At 37.4% G+C, this 19,508-nt stretch overlaps 1 protein-coding gene across 2 annotated transcripts in view; it reads right to left on the bottom strand.

Annotated features, from left to right (window-relative positions):
* Window positions 1-259: 259 nt before the first annotated feature.
* The window catches only part of SNX9 (sorting nexin 9), a 59,348-nt gene continuing 40,099 nt past the window's right edge, over window positions 260-19,508 (bottom strand). For both annotated transcript variants that reach the window (XM_083856086.1, XM_083856085.1), the window contains exons 10-18: window positions 17,155-17,285; window positions 15,654-15,757; window positions 13,228-13,331; window positions 10,398-10,475; window positions 5,787-5,863; window positions 4,715-4,804; window positions 3,203-3,317; window positions 1,728-1,819; window positions 260-423 (exon numbers count right to left, since the gene is read on the bottom strand). In XM_083856086.1, coding sequence (XP_083712212.1) covers window positions 376-423; window positions 1,728-1,819; window positions 3,203-3,317; window positions 4,715-4,804; window positions 5,787-5,863; window positions 10,398-10,475; window positions 13,228-13,331; window positions 15,654-15,757; window positions 17,155-17,285 — 839 coding nt within the window. In that variant the 3' untranslated portion in view covers window positions 260-375. The remainder of the gene's footprint in view (window positions 424-1,727; window positions 1,820-3,202; window positions 3,318-4,714; window positions 4,805-5,786; window positions 5,864-10,397; window positions 10,476-13,227; window positions 13,332-15,653; window positions 15,758-17,154; window positions 17,286-19,508) is intronic.

Genomic DNA, 19,508 nt, shown 5'->3' on the forward strand with positions numbered 1-19,508 from the left:
AAAAACAGCTACAAGTGTGTCACTCTGGTGTTGATCCAGAGTTTTTGGAAGAACATCTGATAAACAAGTCTTCGTGAAATCCATGGCAACACACCAGTTAGATAATTTAGATCCCTATAACTGACAGCATTACCTAGCTGTTTTTATTTAAATAATGATACAGATGGGAGAGCTTTCAAGACAGGAGAGCCTTATTATATGATTTAGGCTGATAAAGTAAAATTTTAAATAATACTTTTTTTACAACTGATTCTTGTAGTTTTGGGGTTTTTTGGGATTTCTTTTTGCAAAGGCTAACAAATTTTTATTAGCATTGCCCTCCACATCAGAAAAGCACTTTGGAGTTGTTCTTTATTGTTGAATACTCCTTCTTCTCTACATCACAGGAAAGCGGCTGAGTGCCTGCCTCAGCTTTTGTGCAATCTGAAACAAAGAAACAGAAGATATTTAATATGTAATCACTTTACACTGTGCAGAAATATGATGACAGGCTAAGAAATTACCTGTTCCCTTGTGATGAAAAACTGCAGGCATTACTGCAGGTTTTGTGTATGCAGGACCCTCAAAACATTCCATTATAAAGACTTCTCACATATACACTTTCTGCCTTGTTAATTTGGTTAAGGCACTTTTTACCTTAACTTTCACTGCTACAGTTGTGTTGGAGAAAGCATTGTAGGCAGGCTGTTATTCTGCCAGTTTATCTAGCACTGCACTGCACCAGAGAGCTACAGGAACAAAGCCAGATTTTCCAGGAAACCCACCTCCCTGCTGAAGCAAGGCTGAAACATCAGAACAGAGTTCCTGAGCACTCCCCACAGTTCTCATGGTAGCCCATGACCCCGCATGTGAACATGTACTGGGGCACAAGAAAACTGGTGAGGCTGCAGCCAGAAGGATCAAAATACACTGGACAAGAGACTGAAAGAAGGTAAGGGGAAACCTAAGTCTAAATCCACCAGATGTGTTAAGGAAAGTAAGCAAAGTGACCTGATGGGGGACCTATAGTTGTCACCCACTTTGGAAGCTCCACTTGCAACTTTTACAGCTGTGAAGGGGCATCAGTTGCTTATGAGACTCCTTTTAGTGATAGAAGTCAGGTTCCAGCACATTCAAACTCTAATGTTTTACCAGCATATCATGTTAGAAAACTTGCTCTTGGTTTATGTAAAAAAAAAATCACAAGGAATACATGGAAGAGAACACTGTTAAATGAGAACTACAGTGGTAGGGAGAGTGCTCAGATTTAACATATTTAATGTCACCTGAAACGTTCCTGTCCCTCCTGCCCCACACTTGTATACATCAGTGAGAAGCTTCCCTTCTCACTCCCATCCTATGGGAGGAAGGTTTTGTTGAAATGTTTTATTCTGTTCAGTGCAGCAGGCCTTGCTTACTGCACATTGGAGAACTAAAATTCTTTGTAACCCTAGTACTGGCATTGGGTGTGGGGGAAAAGTCAAGCTATCAACAATATGGTTTCTGAACAGTACTTTTTAGTTCTACTGGGTTTATTGTAACAATCATGTACATAGGACAGTATCTATAGGAAAATACTATTTTAACTCATTCTTTCAGTTTTCAGGTTTTTTTACAATTCCTTTTACAATTTTTTGTACAATTCTTCAAATACCTGCTCTGTGGGAGCATGGATTAAACCCTGTATTTCCCATAAAAGCAGCAGCACAGTACATGCCAGGCAAACAGTGCTGGAGCCCTGTCCTTACCGTTTCATAGAACTGTGCCTGCTGCTCCAGATAGAGACGAATGACGCTGTTGTAGTCATAGATCCGGTTACTGTGGAAGTGATTCATCTCAGCTGCAATCAGACCCAGGAGACAAATTATTTAACAGAAGCATTTATAATGAGGAACAGTTTCACTCAGTTCAAGTTAGTCCAGACCTGCCAGCACAGTTACTGTTCTCATGCTTCCAAACCTGTACTGCATGCAGCACCCAAGTTATAGTGGAACTGTTCATCAGATTGGTTGGGGGTCAGTTACACACCAACCTGGACACTTCCTGGACAAAACCAGGTTCTTGTGCTACAATACTAAGGTGCACAAAGATTTGATAAAAAATACAAGCAGGATTTTCTTCTACTGAGGTAACTGTTCCTTCTTGAAGGGTTTCCAACAGAATTTTGGCTAGGACATTCAGATTTCCATGGGTATGGATATCAAGTTGTAAGCCCCAGCTGTAAATACTTAGCTTAAAAAAAAAAGAAAAAGAAAAAAAAAAAGATATAACCAGTGATGTCTGACCCATTCTTGACTTAGGCTGTTTCAACAGATACCTGAGAAACAGTATTACTGAATCTGTAATACACCAATTTCTACATCTCAGATCACAGCTTATGGCTGAAAGAAGAAGTTAAATATATTTTGGGATATCAATGGAAGGAGAAGAAATATTCTACTCTACACTGTAAAAGTCATCCTAGAGGTCTCTTTCACAATTACTACACATAAAACACAATCCTCTTGCGTCACTGTGACGAAGAAGAAGGGGGTGGGGAGTTTTCTTGGTTGTTTTTAAAACCAATTTTGTGTGCTGCTCTGACTTCATCACATAGTATATCGAGTACTCTTAGCTTTAAATCATCTAAAAATGATGCAACCCCCTCAGCAATGAGTAATCTCATTGAAGTCAGTAACAGGATGCACTTAATGGCTTGATATCCTGCAGGATTGAGCCCTGACTCCTCACTTCCCCAGTTTTTCTAGTGTGATGTGCTGCACCTTATATTTACAACACCTCTAACCTAAAGAGGAAAAAGTTCATTCAAAAAACATCCAGGAAATAAAGATCTTATCTAAAAGGACATGAATCTCAGCTGGGAAATGGATTATGTCTGACTAAACTAAAACAGAAAAACACTTCCGCTCATGATGCCCTGCTTCTTGCACCAGGCTCCATGCTTTTAATTTGAGACATTATCAATTCCAAATCAAAGAATCAGCCTGGGGCAGTTGTTCTGGGGTTTTTTAATTGCATTTTCAAAACGCGTCTTTTGCAATAGCGATGTGAGATTAAAAAAAAAAGGGGAAGGCAAAATAACTGCAACTAAAAAAAAAACTAAGCAGGTCACAAAAAACCCCCCACAAACAACGCATGGCCAGATTTTCTTTCACAGTATGCTGCTTAACAGAAGTCCTTCAGAGGTCTACAACATTGCCATTTAGCTCAAAATTTGGTTTACCTTGTAGTGCATAAGCCATGGTGCTCACACGTTTCACCATGTTCTGTTTGTCTTGTGGCGTTATTTTACTGGTTGCAACTAACTTGTCACTTTCCTTCACTCTTTCTATTGCTCCCTGTAAAAACCAAATGCAGAAGGTTAAAAGAGTAGTCAATTTAGGGGTCTTCATAGTAATCTAAAATCTAGCTATCTTTTGAGTTTTCATTCATATGTACACATAATGATTGATTCTGCCTTCTCATATTTTCATCCAGAGTTTGTTATTTCACTTTATTGCTTCCAAGAGTCCTTACAAAAAGTGACTTCAAACACAGGCATGATCAGAGTCATCAGCAAATTGAGTTGGATACAGGCAGTAATACACAATGATATATACAAAAAGGACAAATGGACCAAGTTTCAGATTGCAGATGATTGACATAACTGACAACCAAAAGCCTGTAGACCCTTACCTGCACATTTTACAAGACAAGGCAACATAAAACTGTTTTTCAAGGGACTACAACTCATTGCAACGTATAGCCATTGATTCACGAAACTCCTTGAGTCACATAAATAACAAGCATAAAAAGATATGCCTCCCCTACACAATGTATTTGTGCCAAACAACATGCAAGAGAATCTGTTTATGTGTCTCTTGGCAGTGGGCTTATGTTTCAAGTTTTAAAAACATTTCTTCTTCTTTTATGGTATTTTCCCCCAATGATTCTGTGGGAATCTGTTAGTGTCCTGAAGAAAGAACACACAAATCTGATATGCTTTTATCTTTGTTGCTCTCAGAAGTATGTTCTTATGTCCTTGTTCTATACGTTTAACACTTCAAGTGATCAAAAAACCACAACCCCAGATATTTGTGCACTTGTTTGAATAATTCACAATATTTAGTTTCCTGAAATACATTGCAGCAGACACATGACCATAAGGAAAACTCTATGACCAAAAAAAAAAGAAAAGGCAGAATATCCAAAACTATCCACCATGGCTTTTGTGTCACAGAGAACAAAGTGGATGGGTTTTGTTGCTGGTATTTTCTTGGTTTTTTTCTTCCCCTCAGAAATATTAGAGCTTAGCTCTGGTCTCTGATTTTTGAAAATAATGAAACTTCTACACAGTACATGATTATTTCTCACATATCAGCAAGCCAGCCATGCAAGTGTACACAAGTTTTCCTACAATACTCGTATGGTTTTATTATTAACTACCACATAAAGTTCAAATATTACAAATCTGCACTACTGCTATTCACCCCACTAGGACATAAAGTCAACTTGAAGAAAATCATGAACTTTCTACTGCTCTTTTATAGCAGAAAGTCATTATATTCTTGAGAGGAATTCTAGCTTTCTTTCCTTCTAAGTACTTCTTATTTCAAAAATCAACACAGCAGTTTCACAGAAACTTCCAGTGTTTCAGCAGCAGGGGCCAGGCTGCTGCAGAAATGGTGGTACCATACCACCACTTTTGCTGCTGTCCCCACTGCCCAGCCCTTAAAAAGAAAGGTTCTTCACATACCTTATGAGCTGCTATGATGTCAGGGAAGCAACCAAGAAATCCCTTATATTCATGATTTGTTTCCATCAAAAAGTGAAGATCTTTCTTTGGCTAACAAAAAAAGCATAATGTTAGTAAAAGTATCTGTGGCAAATTAACATCACGGAAAAGAAACTATGACGCCAAGAAAGGGCAAAGGGGAAAACAGGGAAGGAAACAATTGAACAAACCCAAACCAAAATATTGTTTATGCAAGTTTTTCATATACGCAAAGGTTTTTTAAAAAACATAAAAGCTTTTTAGAACAAGGCAATGTACATCATTGTGCAGATGCCTCTGTTTTTTGTTTCATTTAACACTAGCTCATGAACTGAGGGGTTTTGCCTTAAGATCTCACCCAGGAAGAGTTTTCAGTACAGTCTCCCATTACATATACAAGTATGTACATGCACAGGTGCATCTCCTTAGTTGTCAATGTGGAAAGATGTTTTAAGAACCTTCAGACTCAGCCTTGAGATAAAGAGAATCTGCATTTTGGAGACTTTAAGTGTATCATGCTAAACATCAGTGTATGTCTCAAATACCAATCAAGGTTTATTTAAACTACATTTAAGCCTCCTCCACTGAAGGAGGCAACTGCATGTCAAGGCAGTGAAACAGGTTTGATACACAGGTGTTCTCCCATATGGAGCAACAGCAAAATCTGGATAATGTAGACATTTGGGGAACGCAGAGGGAAGGCAGAAACTCTGTCCTTGATTAAATATAATTCTTTTGTATCAGTAATGAAGACAGTTCACAGACATCAGAAAATGAGCCCGTTTAAAGAGCAAACAATCATTTTAGTATTTTAGAAATGAAAACGTGGCTTTCTGACCAACAGAAATGCCCTCTCATCACATTCCCCCTGAGCTGACACAGTGTAGAAAAGAAGATAAAAATGCATTTAACGATGTTAATAACAATTTCATTTAATTGGTCTATAGCAGTAGCAGCTATGTTTTAATTGAAGAGGAAAAAAGAAAAGTCAGAAGTAATCCAAACAGGTGATATGTTTGTACACACTACACCATTGCATTGGTAATACTCCTACCTGATCTGCTACAAGACTGGCAATTTCTTCATAAGTTTTCCCTGCTTCTGTTATTGCTCCATTGAGATCAGATTCTCCTAGAAGTAAACATTAGTGTTCAAATTACAGTAAGTCAATTGCAACAAGAAACTTGCCTTGATTCAAGGCAAATTTATAAAATAGCCTATTTACGATCATAAATGCCTAGCCATAACCAGCAGAAATAAACAATTTAAAAAAACATTAAAGGAGGAAAACTGAAGGTCCTGTAGAAAACTCATGTTCTACCACAGTACTAGCACTACATACTTCCACGTTTAATAACTATATGCAGTTTAAATACACAGGTATTCCTCCACATGGGGCAACAGGAAGTCTACCAGGATGTAAAGGAAGGAAGAATGAGGAGGGTTACAAAAGATAAACTGAGAAAGCTGATGTGCTACTAGCTCTGAGCTCTCTGACAGTCCTGGACCATAACTGCTCAAAGGTCAAAGAAGCAAAAGGAGGCTCAAGTCACTTTTGCCCTTGACAACAAGCCTTCTGATCCTTTAGGGAATTCTTAAATAATATTTTCAAGCTCTGCAAAAATCACTGGTTTTCAGAGTAAGTTTCTAACTTTCATCCTCATATGAAACAGATCAAAGGGCCCTACAGTCTACACTCAACAATACAGACATCACCATAAATCCTAAGCTAGACAACACCACAAGCACTCATAACACTGTATTACTAACAGGACAGGCTATTTGGGACAAAGATGGAAACAAGCCTTACATTCTTGTATGTTTCATGCCACTTCACCTTCCCATCCATGTTAGCTTGTCCAAAGCAAGTAGTCAACAGTACAGAAAGCAAATTGAGGTAGAGAGTAGAAAGGCGGAGGTATAGTTTGCAGATATCAAACTTTAGTTCAAGAAAAACATAATTTTCTTACACTTTCAGTATCTCTTGATATTAGGCAGTGGTTAGTCTTTTATGAACTTTTTGATTTTATTCTATGGATATTAATCATTGACTTAACTGAAAAGTACCATAGATTTCATTAATGATTAATTTGAACATTAAAGTACCTTGTTTTACTACAACATATGGTCTAATCTACATTAGAGATTTATTACACAGTATTCCTTCATTTTAGCATGTCCTAAAGGAAATAAGGTAATGACTAAATGTTGCTTCAATTCTATCAATTGATTTCTACTTTCCATTAGACTGGTTTCATAAAGTCAAAAAGCCGTGAGGCAAGGTCCTAAGAACTACTAAGTCCAGTAACACAAACACTGCTAAACAAATCATTATTTTTCTCCTATTTAGGCCTGTTAGAATAAAATAAAAATAAAATCAACACTGACTCCCATTTTGAGAAACAATTCATAAAATGTCTTCATCTTTTTGTGAAACAATAAAAAAAATGGAAGGTGATCAATTTTATTATTTCATGCTTATGGCTTAAGTATTTTTAGTACTTCAGAATTCTTTTCTCTGCTCAGAAGTAACCTTGAAGTAACTGCTGCTTAGGCAACTGACTCCTAGATTTTAGGATAAAACATAGTGTGGCTTCAGAGTCAGAAGCGAGGCTGGTCTAGATCTTGCCATTCATTTTATAATGCCATAAAAGATGGTAACTTTCCCTATCTGGGAAAAAAATAAAAGAGGAAGAGTATGTATATTTAAGTTGACTAAGTACAACAAAATCCCCCCTTCTGTGCCGAGCTCACTCAAGGAACCTTCATAGATCAGAGCTTCAAAGGATCTAGACAAACCCTCCCAACACCAATCAATTTTTATTCTCAGCATTTTCAGCTTCTGAATCAATGCAAAGCTGGGAATTGCCTTCTTAACTCAGTCTGTGAAAGCTGAGTTGGGTCTCAGTGCAAGGATACATCAGGATATCAGGGGTTCTGTCATAAGGAGATAAAGAAAGATGTAAAACTATGAGGAGCCGTTTGGAGATGTTTAATAGAGCATCTCTTAGCAGTTCAACTGCTTGGTAAATGCCAGTGATAATCATTTCAGAAGCAATACACCAGACATATTGGGGGAACTAATATTCCAAGTCTTGACTGGGACAGACATTTTTTTGTCAAGTATTTTTGGTTTTGGTTTTTTTTTTTTTTTTTTTCTTTCAAAGTACATTTTAATATAATTCAGTAGGAAAAATCACAAAGTTTGATGTACTAGCAGCAAATTATTGCAGCAAAGCTTTTTTCATAAGTGCACCTCAAACTGATACGTCCAGCACATAAGCAGCTTGTACAGTAGGATTTGCCTGTTGCTAGCTGACAGGATAGTGAAACTTGCATGTCACTGCCTAACAGAATTCCTGAGGGGTGATGTAGGATTAGGAGATCTTACCATGGTTGAATGGCATAGCAGTCGTTCACATTTTCTTAATATAGGAGAAAGACTCCTCCACATTTGGTGCCACAAAAGAGAAGCCATGCTATTTAAGGCTGTGTTAACCTTGGAGTATCCTATGATACAGTAACACAGGTAACACATTGCCAGGCTGCAGGACACTTCCAGGCATGTTCTGGTACTGTCCAATATGCATTTTTGGACCAGGATCATGCTTGCAAATTGCTCATTCTTGGAATCAACTGGACAGTACATAAGCCCACAGGCAAGTTAAATCAGAACCTCTCAGTGTGTCCTTAATGGTTTTAAAGGTACCCATGCCTCTGCAAATACTGGGGACAGATCCCTAACACAGGCTGGGGCTGCCAAAGAATAGATAAGGCTCATTCTGTAGACAAAAAGAGCTAGAGTGAGTCAGATTAACAAGTGCATCTTGCCTGGTGCAATCTTAAATATTTTAGGCTAGAAATTAGAAGAGAAGGCAGTAGGCATCACCACACATAAGGCTTTGCAGAGCAAGCAGGCATCACTGATGAAAATGGAATGGACAGTATATACATCCCATCCTAACTATGCAAATGAACCAACTAACAGTAGATGCAGTATGTCAGAAGTCAGCTACCAGTAGCTAGAAATGTTTTTGTCATCGAATCAGTCATTGCAATTTTCAGTAGCTTGCATGCTTGAACTTTCAGAACACTCATATTACAAAAAATCCAAAAAACCAACCCAACCAAAACAAAAAAAAAAACAAGGATGAAGATATTCAGCTCCCAACAGAAACTGAACTGAGTGTCCTCAAGCATGGCTGAATGAGCCATTCATTTTTACTGACAATCCAGAAAAACCATACATCATACTCAGTCTAGCTACTACTTCTTCACTGGAAGCAATGTGTCCTCTTTTAAATACTGAGATCCAGAAAGCTGTGCCCTATCAGTTTAAATCAGGGTGCTTATGTCTCTTGCAGACAGTCTGCTTAATCCATAGACCTGTACCTGATGGAATGATCAAGTGAATCCATACATGAGCAGTAGGCAGGACAGAGTGAGAGAAGCAGTGATGAAGCCATCTAAAGCCACATCTGCTTTGTACTTGTTCTCTCTTCCTGGGAACTCAAATTAAAAAGCAAATAATCCCATCTATTATTAATTTGGAAATAATACAAGGGTACAAGTTACTGAAAAGAGCAAAAGCAAGGAAAAGGCATTTGTTGGAAGGGCACTTTTCTCAATAAGATACAGGTGCAACCAGCTGTGACTGGGCAAAGAGAAAAGACAGACATGCTTTGTTCCCAAACTATCACAGGACCAATTTTTTCATACCATTCAAAGATGCTGGAAATCAAATTGAAGCTTTCCTTTCTAAGGCTGATCTGCAATTTTGTATCCTAGCTTTATGACACACTGTTTTCCCTTTACCAAAGGGAAGGCAAAAGAATGTGCTAGAGCCCAAGCAATTTTCAGTCCTTTCTCAGGATTTCTTGCTACACATTTTACCCAAGCAGGATTTACAGTTTTCTAACCCATGCTAAGAATACGTAACCATGCAAATCCCCTACTTCATTCTCACATCCGAAAGTGACTTTTTAGGCAATATGCTGTGTTCAATTCTAACTAAGCAGTCATCCTGTTGAAGTACAGGACACAGATGACAAAAAACTATGGGGGCAATGGCTATTTCTAATACTTCCAGCAGCAGAGAATCTGTGTTTCAGAATACAACAGGACAGGGGCTCTTGAAGGAGAAGCAAAGGTGAAGGACAAGAAAATGTTACAGCAGCCAACCCTCCAGCCCATTTAATGGATTACAAAACACTGTAGTAAGTTTTCCATCATGGTGTGGAGTTGTTGTATCATGAAGTCGCACAATAGTTCTGTGACAGCTATTTTCAAGGCTGCATTTCTCTCCTTTCCCTTTGATATCACAAAAATTCTACAGCATGTTTGGACAGTCAGGTCAGTGACCAGATTGTGTATTAAGAGAGCAAACTACACTCTTCCACCACCACTAACCCACCACAAGGTTATACAGTGAGAGAAGACAAGATTGCAGACTAGAACATAAAACCCCCATAACATACACAGAAAAAATGTTTTTGTATTTTTTCCAGAACCATGTTTGACATCTAAACCTCAAAGAGGAAAGGATTAAGATTTTCAGGAAGAAAAAAAAAAAAAAAAAAAAAAAAAAAAAAAGTAGCATGACCTCTTATAAAAAAACCCTTTTTAAGCAAAGTACAAATGAAGCTAAATGAAGCTATAGAAGTACCTTGGTATCCACTAGTGCTGAAGACCATTGCCAGGCTCTGCAATGCTTTTCCTATCTTCTGGTATTCCTTGGGTAGTGCTGAAAAAGTGGAAAGTGGGAAAAGGATGAGGAAAAGAGGGGAAACAAAGGCAAAAAAAACCAACAAGGGTAAGTGAGACTAAATGCAGCATTTCTAAAACTTGATGAAGTAGATGTCAAAAAACAACTAAGCTTTACATTTTCTCTAGTGACACATTTATAATTATATTCTTTACCCCCTCCCCTGCTACACATGGTCCAAAACTGGATAAAGCAATTGCAGTCTGGATTCTTGAAAGGTACAAACAGTTGGGGAAACAGTGTGTGAATGCTATAAAAAAAAATTAAATCTCATTGCATTTCTAGCTCAGTGCTCCTATGTATACAGTGAAGTCTTTCCCCCTCCCCCTCATGGGGCAAGGAAGAGGGGGAAGTGCTGCAGTGTGATCTAGAGAATAGGTCTCATTAATATTTAACAAGAGAAGACTATTATACAGACACATAATACCTAAACCCTCCTCAAATCATGAATTTTATATTTAAAGGCACTAGAATCCAAGATATCTAGGTATAAAAATTATGCAACTATCTGAATAACAAAATTGTTTTTTATAATCTATTTATTGAACATGCATGCATAAATTGCTCCATCACAATTAAATCAATCAGCTGTGATTTATGAGTGCATTCATTATTAACACTTTGAACAGCACCACTCCAGAGACCTAAAAAGCAATCTGAAAAGCAAAAGCCATTTTTTATATGCTGCCTATGCTAGCAGAAAAAAACCCCCAAGTAGATATGGGTTTTGTTATTAAATATTTGTATTCAGACGGTACACTGCCTAGGCAAATAGAAGGCTTTTAGCTGCTCTAGCATCTCACAGAATCTGATTTTTACGGAAGAACCCCTTTGTGTGGTATAAAAAAACACCACAAAACCCCAAATCAACCCCTCACCCCAACTGCCTAATTTTATTGATTATCTTTGATCAAGTTCTTCTCCAGAAGTCAGACTATTTATGATAACTGGTATATCTTACACAACAAGTACAATTTAGAGTAGTAGAATTCTGTTATCAGCTATTAGACTGATAATGAATCTCCAGTGGAAACTTTAGTGAAGAATCTTTGGTTTCTTTTCACATGTATTTAAGTTTCCACTGTCAGTCACTTCAAATCTCCCCAAATGGAAGGCTTGTAACTATTGCTCAGGGGGTGCCAAAAATACTTCTGATTAAGAGTCTAAGTCTAGAGCTGACAGGGAACTTAAAACCTAAGAGACTATTAAAATTTTGCATGTTCCAGTTTACCAGTCTCTTTTTTTGTATTCAGTATGAATGTCTAGAAAATTAAAAGTTTAAATTTTTGACACAATCTCAACTGTATTGCTGCATCTATGCTAACTAATTAATAGTTGTAAGTATAAAAAGAGTCATTCAGTATCTAAAGCTCTAGTGTTGTGAGTTTAGGAAGATTTTAGCTGTTAAAGAAATACTGAATTTCTACTGTAAGCACAAGTCACAGACGGCCCTTGGTTTGATCATTGCTTCTGTAACTGCAAAGCAATGCTGGTTTTCTAGTCTCATCTGAGGAACCTTTCTCCTTCCCCTGTTCTCCACTTTCCCCTCAGTATAATTTGCTAGTGAAGCAAGATCTGTACCATGTTAGAGCTCTGTCATGTGTTAGACTATTTTTGACCAGCAGGAGGGTCAGTGGTGGGTAGAATGAAACCTTTTATTCAAAGTTGGGAAATGTAAATAATTTAAAGTTAACATCCTATAGATACTGAAGTCTAATGTAATCACTTCCATGAGAGATGGAGCTTCTACACTTCCCATTCTCTCTGGTCAGCCCCAAATATTCAGCTGTAGTGTTAGATTAGTAAGAGGCAAAAACAACTCAGGAGATATATTTCAAGTTCTGGGGACAATGTTTTGGGTTTTGGTTTTTCGTTTGTTTGGTTGATTTTATTTGGTTTGGTTTGGTTTGGTTTTTTTGTGGGAGTTAAAAGGAGAGTAAAAAAAAATTAAAGAGATTCAAGGAGATTTATGTGGTAGGTCTTTGGTTGCCAGACACTACAGCCTGCCCTGAAGTGTTTCTTATTATGATCCTCAGCTGTAGTACCTGCTTCCTTTCAATAGCTGCCTTGTGGTGGCCACAAACACTGAACACTGCTGTGGACTAGGAAATTAGAGCCCAGGCAGAGTCATAGGGACTTGGTGTGAAGTTCTGCAACCCTAAATATCTGTGGGAAGGAAGAGACAAGATAGGAAAAAAAAAGAATTGGGCTAAAGATTAAGTTAGAATCAAGTTGGTTTTTCTTTTCTTTTTCTCTTAAACTCATTTCATCTTTAAATCACTCCTCCTAGCATGCAAGGATCCTAAATAAGGGGTTAATAAGATGCAATTATTTGAAAATATGATTTTATCAAATAAACAGGTCTATTTTGCCCATGTCACTAAAATTTAAATAAATGACCAATATATGAGAACAGGACCAACAAGGGCTTTAGCTGCATTACTAGAATTATTTAACTTTTAAGTATTTTTAGACCTATGGTCAGGGAACAGATATTTCTGAGATAAAGAAAAAACCCCAAACAACCCAACAAAAGCCCCATATCAAACATACTAACAAAAAAATTGCACAATTTACACTCTTAGACTGAAAATAGCCAGAATGCCATACAATTCCCATGATAATTTAGGAGTTCTTTAAAGGTGTGCCTTGAATTATACACATTAAAAAAAAAAAGGAAGAGAGAGAAAAGCACCACAGAAATGTCTGCTGAGTTCAGAAGGACACTTACGCCCTGTACACCTCTTCCAGTGCTCTTGTCCCACTGTCAGCAGCTCTTTAACTCCATCATCCATTGCTTTGGTGAACCTACCCACTGCATCACATTTCTGTTCTCTGTGGCATTTTGAAAAAGCAAAAACAAAAAGCAGTTTAATAGATGCATAATACTAACTTGAAACACAATACTGAAATGTTTAGTAATGTCAACTAGGTCTTTAAAAATATGAGAGATATAAATCAATTCCTGCCATTTCACTGAATTCAGAATTACTCTCTTTAAATACAGGCATTATTCATTCCATTTTTCCTCCTCTCTTAGATTAGATTCATAGACACGTGGCACTGGACTAGCACTCTTATTACAGTGTAATAGAAGCAGTGAAATTCATACAATGAAAAAAGAAAATAACTGTGTCAGATATTTTGACAGAAGTCTAAAACAGGTGAATGAAAAGAAATATAGCAACTCTCCTATGGAAATACATATGCATACTTTCATATTATATTGTCAAGACCATTGTGCTGAGTTGCATTATAGAGAGCAAAACAAAAAAAAATATCTGTGATGCTAAAAAGAGAATTTTGAATTAGTAATGTGCCTTTTTACTCCTCTTTAAGCATGTTTTCATGCAGCTACCAGAGTTTTCCATTAACACAGCACTGCATATACAGCAATGATTTGTGAACTCTACAAAAGAAAACTTAACATATATTTTATAATTTCCAACGAGATTTATTTAAACTGCATCAGATCTTACAAATGCTCTCAGCCAAAGCCTGCATGACACAGCTGTCACAGCAAAGGGACACTGAGTGGCTCCCCAGAGCCAGGGCAGGAGCTCCAGCTGTGGCCCAATGACCTAGAGGTTCCCACTTCCCCACCAGCACTTCCCTCCTCAGCTGTTATAACTATAACACATAGTTATTTGCCTAAAACCAGCACCTGGGCTTTCTAAGAGGCTCTTGCTTTACTCCCCTTACCTCAGGAGCAAAACATCCTTTAATTTTCTGAACTTCATACTTTATGGTATTAAGACCACCAAAAATGCTCATGAACCTGTGCAAGACTCTCAAAATACTAGCAAAATTGTTCAGTAAAGAACATCTTCACACTGAAGAACCTAAGAGTTATTGAACAAGGTTTGTCCACTTTGTAAGTGGAGTAATGGCTTTCAAGACTCACACACTTTTAACAGCATTCCCACACACTAGAACATGCGGACATCTGAGATGTTACAGCCACCCCAGCAACTGCTTGGAAATAGGTCCCCAAAACTACCCCAGGCTGCCAACCCCAGCCCAGGAACCCACAGCCCTGGTGAGCATTCTCTTCGGGCTGGTGTGCCCCCCTTGCTTGGCACAAACTTTAGCAGAGCACATGCTGGGCACTCTCTGCCAGGGGTGTGTATGTAGCACGTTCCCTCTCCTGCACCCTGGGTACAAAATCCTCCCTCTCATTCACCCCTTCAGCTTTTATACCACTGAGATATACAGAAATCACATCACTTAAGCAAAGTAGTCAAGGTTGAAATCCCCATGGGTGAAGTGTAAGTGACCTAAAAATGTGCATGTTTTTCTGCTGGTACCGAACTGCTATCACACAGTTATTATATTCACTCAATAGGCACTGCACCACTTGCATAAAGCCTGCATTGGGTGTAGATACACCACTGCTTTGCTACTAAAAACACTTCTATCCAGTTTATCCACACACACAACATTATCCAGATTTCTGTGTTCCACAACAGCAAGCATGTAACACATAGTACATCTTCTAAGAAAAATTATTAAGCCTAAAGGAGTGTAATAAAGGCTGCATAGGAAATCCAGACTTTAACTCTGAAACCCAAAGGTTTATGACTTACAGAATACACATTAAAAAGTGCATGTATATGTAATGTACACATATCAAAATAAATATATTAATTTGCACTTCCAGAATGAAATCTGATAATTTAAGTCACTTTTCATTTTTAATAGCTTTCCATGGATTACAGATATTCAAATGTGTGTGCATTACATACAACTATTTTACAGAAACCTTGTTCTGCTTATTGGTCCATCTACAATTATCCTAAGCTACTTTTAAGTTTAGCATGTTTTGGAACTGCTGAAAGATTAAAGATCAAAACTCACAGCAATATAAAACATAACTCCATAGGATTTGACAGTATTCTATCCCATCAACTAGTTTTACATAAATTGTTTCAGGATTGGTATTCAGCCACTTAAGTCACAAAGACATCACATAGAGTTCCACCAGTTATTGGAGGGGTTGATATGAAAATTATTTAAACGATTTTTTAGCTCTGCCTTGATGAATACCTCTTCAAATCCATGAATATATGTGCACACTTAGTATATGAATTTTGTATTATCTCAGCATCTCTTGTATACCCAGATGCATAATGCCCGTACAAAAAGAAATCACCTTACATTTCTACCATGTCCAAGTCAGGAGCTTCTGGTTCCATTGTAGAAAAGATCATGACTCCTACAGTTTCATCTTTTTCTGCCTTCCGCTTTCCAGTTTTCCACTCCTTAAAAAGAAAAAAGAAAAAAAAAAAAAGAAAAGAGAGACACAAAGTTTGACCACAGCTCATCCTTCTTTAAGGGCATGTGCTTAAGGAGTGAATGAAATGTTTAGGAGAACTGTTAGACCACCTCTGAATTAAAACTTTTCATTAAGAAATGAAAAGGCTTTTTACAGTTTCCCAAAGTTCTCCCCTTCCTCCTTTGTGCACTTTGTTGCCTAGATTCTGGGATCAACAGACCCTTCCTGTGTGTTACTGAAATACAGTGTAAGAACAATGACACTCAGCTGTCTCTGCACATAGGATAAGTCTCATATCAGAAGCTGCTCAAAGAAATCATGAAACTATTATGCAATTATCAGATTAAGTTCTTAGTGGTTAAAAATTCCCTATGTATTGCAACATCTGTTCTGTTTATACATCTATAAATAAGAAACTAAGAAGTGCTGACTAGTTGGCAGAATTATACAATTCCCCACTAACCATCCAACCAGCATTTCACCAGGACTACTACTTACTATGTTATTAAGCCTCTGCTTACAGGATCACAGAATAATTCTGGTTAGAAGTACCTCAGGATGTTTGTAGTTCAATCTCTGACTCAAAACTGGTCAGCTGTGACCTCAGTCACAGGAGACTTGAACCCTGGGAACTTTTAAGACCAGATTGGATATTTACTTTTTCAGCAAATTCTATGTGTATTTAGAAGTATGATTATTTTGAGGAGAAAGCAGCAGAGTTTTTCTGTTTATTCCCTCATTAGTAACAGAGCTGGAGCTCAATCATTAAGAAACCATTATTTACTGAAGGTTTACTTACTTTATTTATTGTTTAAAATCTCTTTTAAAAAAGCATAATAAAATGTGTGTGTGAATAAAATATGGCTGGTTATATCAGGTAAGGCTGCAACATAGTGCTATTACAACCTATTTCAGTGAAAAACTGTGGTTTTCAGGGATGGGGGCAGGGGGTTGTTTTTAAATATAATACAGGATCAGGCAAAACCTAGATCAGCTATGAAGTAGCTTTTGTTTGCAAAGCAGCACCACTCAGAGGATCACAGTGATTCGTAAATCCAGCAGAGACAGAGCAGGGCAATAGCCAAAAGAGTTTTATATATGTTCCTATTCTGCTGGAGGATATAAACTGTCCTTTGAAAGACTGGCAACAAAGTTACTTCGAAGAGCACAACTGTGTGGGAATGGTGTGTAGCATTTCACAGGAGCAATTTTATGCTTTGTTTTGATCAATCAACTGAGTTAGGAATCCCAGCAGTTTCCAGCCCGTCACTACTGCCCACAGTGGGGTGGCTACAGAGCTGCACTCTTGGTTTGAAGGGGAACTGTGAGGGGACAGCAATTCCTCAATCTCAGTCTGTGTGTGAACTCAATTTCATTTCCTACCTTCTCATCTCGGAAATTGAGAAACTGCTGGAATACTTCACTTTCTGAGACAACGGGATGGCGACACATTCTCGTCATCCAAGCCTGCAGCCTCTCCATGCGCATTTTGATGAATTCTTCTTCAAAGCGCCCTGTTACACATCGAACAATAATTGTTACATTTACAGGCAAGCACCTTCAAATTCCTTTTTTTAAAATTTAAATTCAAACAACCTGTAATTCATTTGGGGAGTTATTAACAATTTAATATTAGACTCAGAAGTTACAAGAATCACAGAATCCTGAGTAGGAATGGACTCACAAGGATCATTTGAGTTCAACTCGTAAATAAATGGCCCATTATGCTAACAAATCAAAAGAACCTTAAATTACAGTATACTGATTACTGATCAAGAGTTTTCTCCTTGTTTTTAAGATAGCCAGGAAATATTAAAAATATCTAATACCCACCCACAATTCAAATATATTTTTTTGAAAAAAAAACTAATAAACTTTTGGATGGAAAAATTAGGTATTCAGACGACCCAAGTGACAAGCCAGACACAGGCTTGGAATGCAGGTATTTTTCTGGTACAGTTTAGTAAAATCTTGGTCAATATGACGTTCAAAAACATTGAAGAAAAAGGAACTACAATCCAAGTTGCCTTGTACAAGGTAACAAAACACTGAAATTAAACTGCTCAAAAAACATTGAAATTGGATTGCTCAGAAACATTTGAAATTACTCAAATACAAATCACAGATTTAAAAAGTAGTGCCTTCTTTAAACATACTTCCATATAGGTAAACTGGGGGGAAAAAATCAATAAATCATATGCATAAAGTGGTTAGAATATACACATACATATAAGACTGTAAATGATTTTTTTGGTACTTAAGATATTTTTAATACAAACTAAATAAGTAACCATTTTTTCTTAAACCAGTAATGCATCATCACTGTGTATTCATAAGAACAGTTAGTTTTAGTAGAAACTGGTCTTCTTGATAGAATCCTTTCTAATTTAAAAAATGCACGACATCAGATTTCTAAAGCATACAGTGAACAGGATTTGAAAGGAAAGGAGAATCCTCCAGCACCCAACTCTTCTGATTTCCATAGCAGCGCAGATGACAAGCCTTGAACACATGTACTGTTTCAATATAATTATACTGCATAGTTACTATGGCAGCAGATCTACAAAATTGAGATTTTTGTGGTTTTGGTTTTTTCGTTGTTTTTTTTTTTTGTTCTTTGCAGAAGTGGAAACTAGCAAGATTAGCAGATAAATGACAGAACTAATAAAAAATTAACTTTGTGTATGGGTATTTTTCCTGCAAATTAGAAAAAAAATAAATAAAAAAAAATCAAACACTACAGAAGAGACATTCTATACTATTCAGTATATCCAATCATTTGTTTCATTTTTTAATCCATAAAGAAATCTCCACAGCATTCCTGCAAGGAGTGCAAAACAGGACAGCAGCAGTTGGAAGTTACATGCTGGTCATTAAGCATATTATCACAAGTATATTGTCAAAACCAGGATCCTGACAAAGTCAGTCTGGAGCCTTGTTTTGTCAAGATCAATTGAAAAAAATGCTTTTGTAGACAGTCTTCAGAAAGAAGCCTCCTAAACATAGCTAAAGATAAGCACTCTTTTCCCAGTTTCTTCATGTTTCAGAAAAAGAGTCACTTTCTTGTTTGTTTAAATTTTTTTCTTTGCATGGGGTAAGGTATTCTGTCTCAGAGTTTCCAGAACACAGAAATTCACAGGCAATGGATTTTGCCAAGATGTGATGCCCAATTTTTTTGATCTTTTAAGATATAGTTACAATGAAATCTAGAGACCCCATCATGTCTTCTGGCTTCCTTTTAGTAGACATGCACACGTTTAAATAAAAATGCTGGTCAATTCTAAACACGAGGCTAAGGGGAAGAAGTCACTTCCTCACTTTTCAGTTTCCTCGGCATTTATCCCAGCAACTCCATCAATGCTGAGCTTTCTTCAAACACAGCAGAGCTGCTGCATTTTGAGTGATGCCCACAGCCACGTGGTTGGCAACATGCCGATGCTTGTATGTTTGGTTTTGGCTGTTCATCTTAAACACTGTATAATCTTACCAGAAACATACAAGTGGAAATGGGCTAAAGTAATTCATTTTCCTCCTACACATGTCTCCATTCTTTTCTTCACATGCACACTATAGCACATAATTGTAGAAAGGAAGCCAGAGGCTACTGAAAATGCAGAGGCATTGTCATATTCTGTTGCAATGACTAAACTTATGCGCATTTAAAGAACCTAATCCCACTTTTCTTGAAGTCAGAACAATAGATTTCCACAAGCTTTGGACTGTTTGGTCAAGCTGAA

The sequence above is a fragment of the Zosterops lateralis genome (genome assembly GCF_965231275.1).
Source record: "Zosterops lateralis genome assembly, chromosome: 3".
In the NCBI taxonomy this organism is placed as follows: domain Eukaryota; kingdom Metazoa; phylum Chordata; class Aves; order Passeriformes; family Zosteropidae; genus Zosterops; species Zosterops lateralis.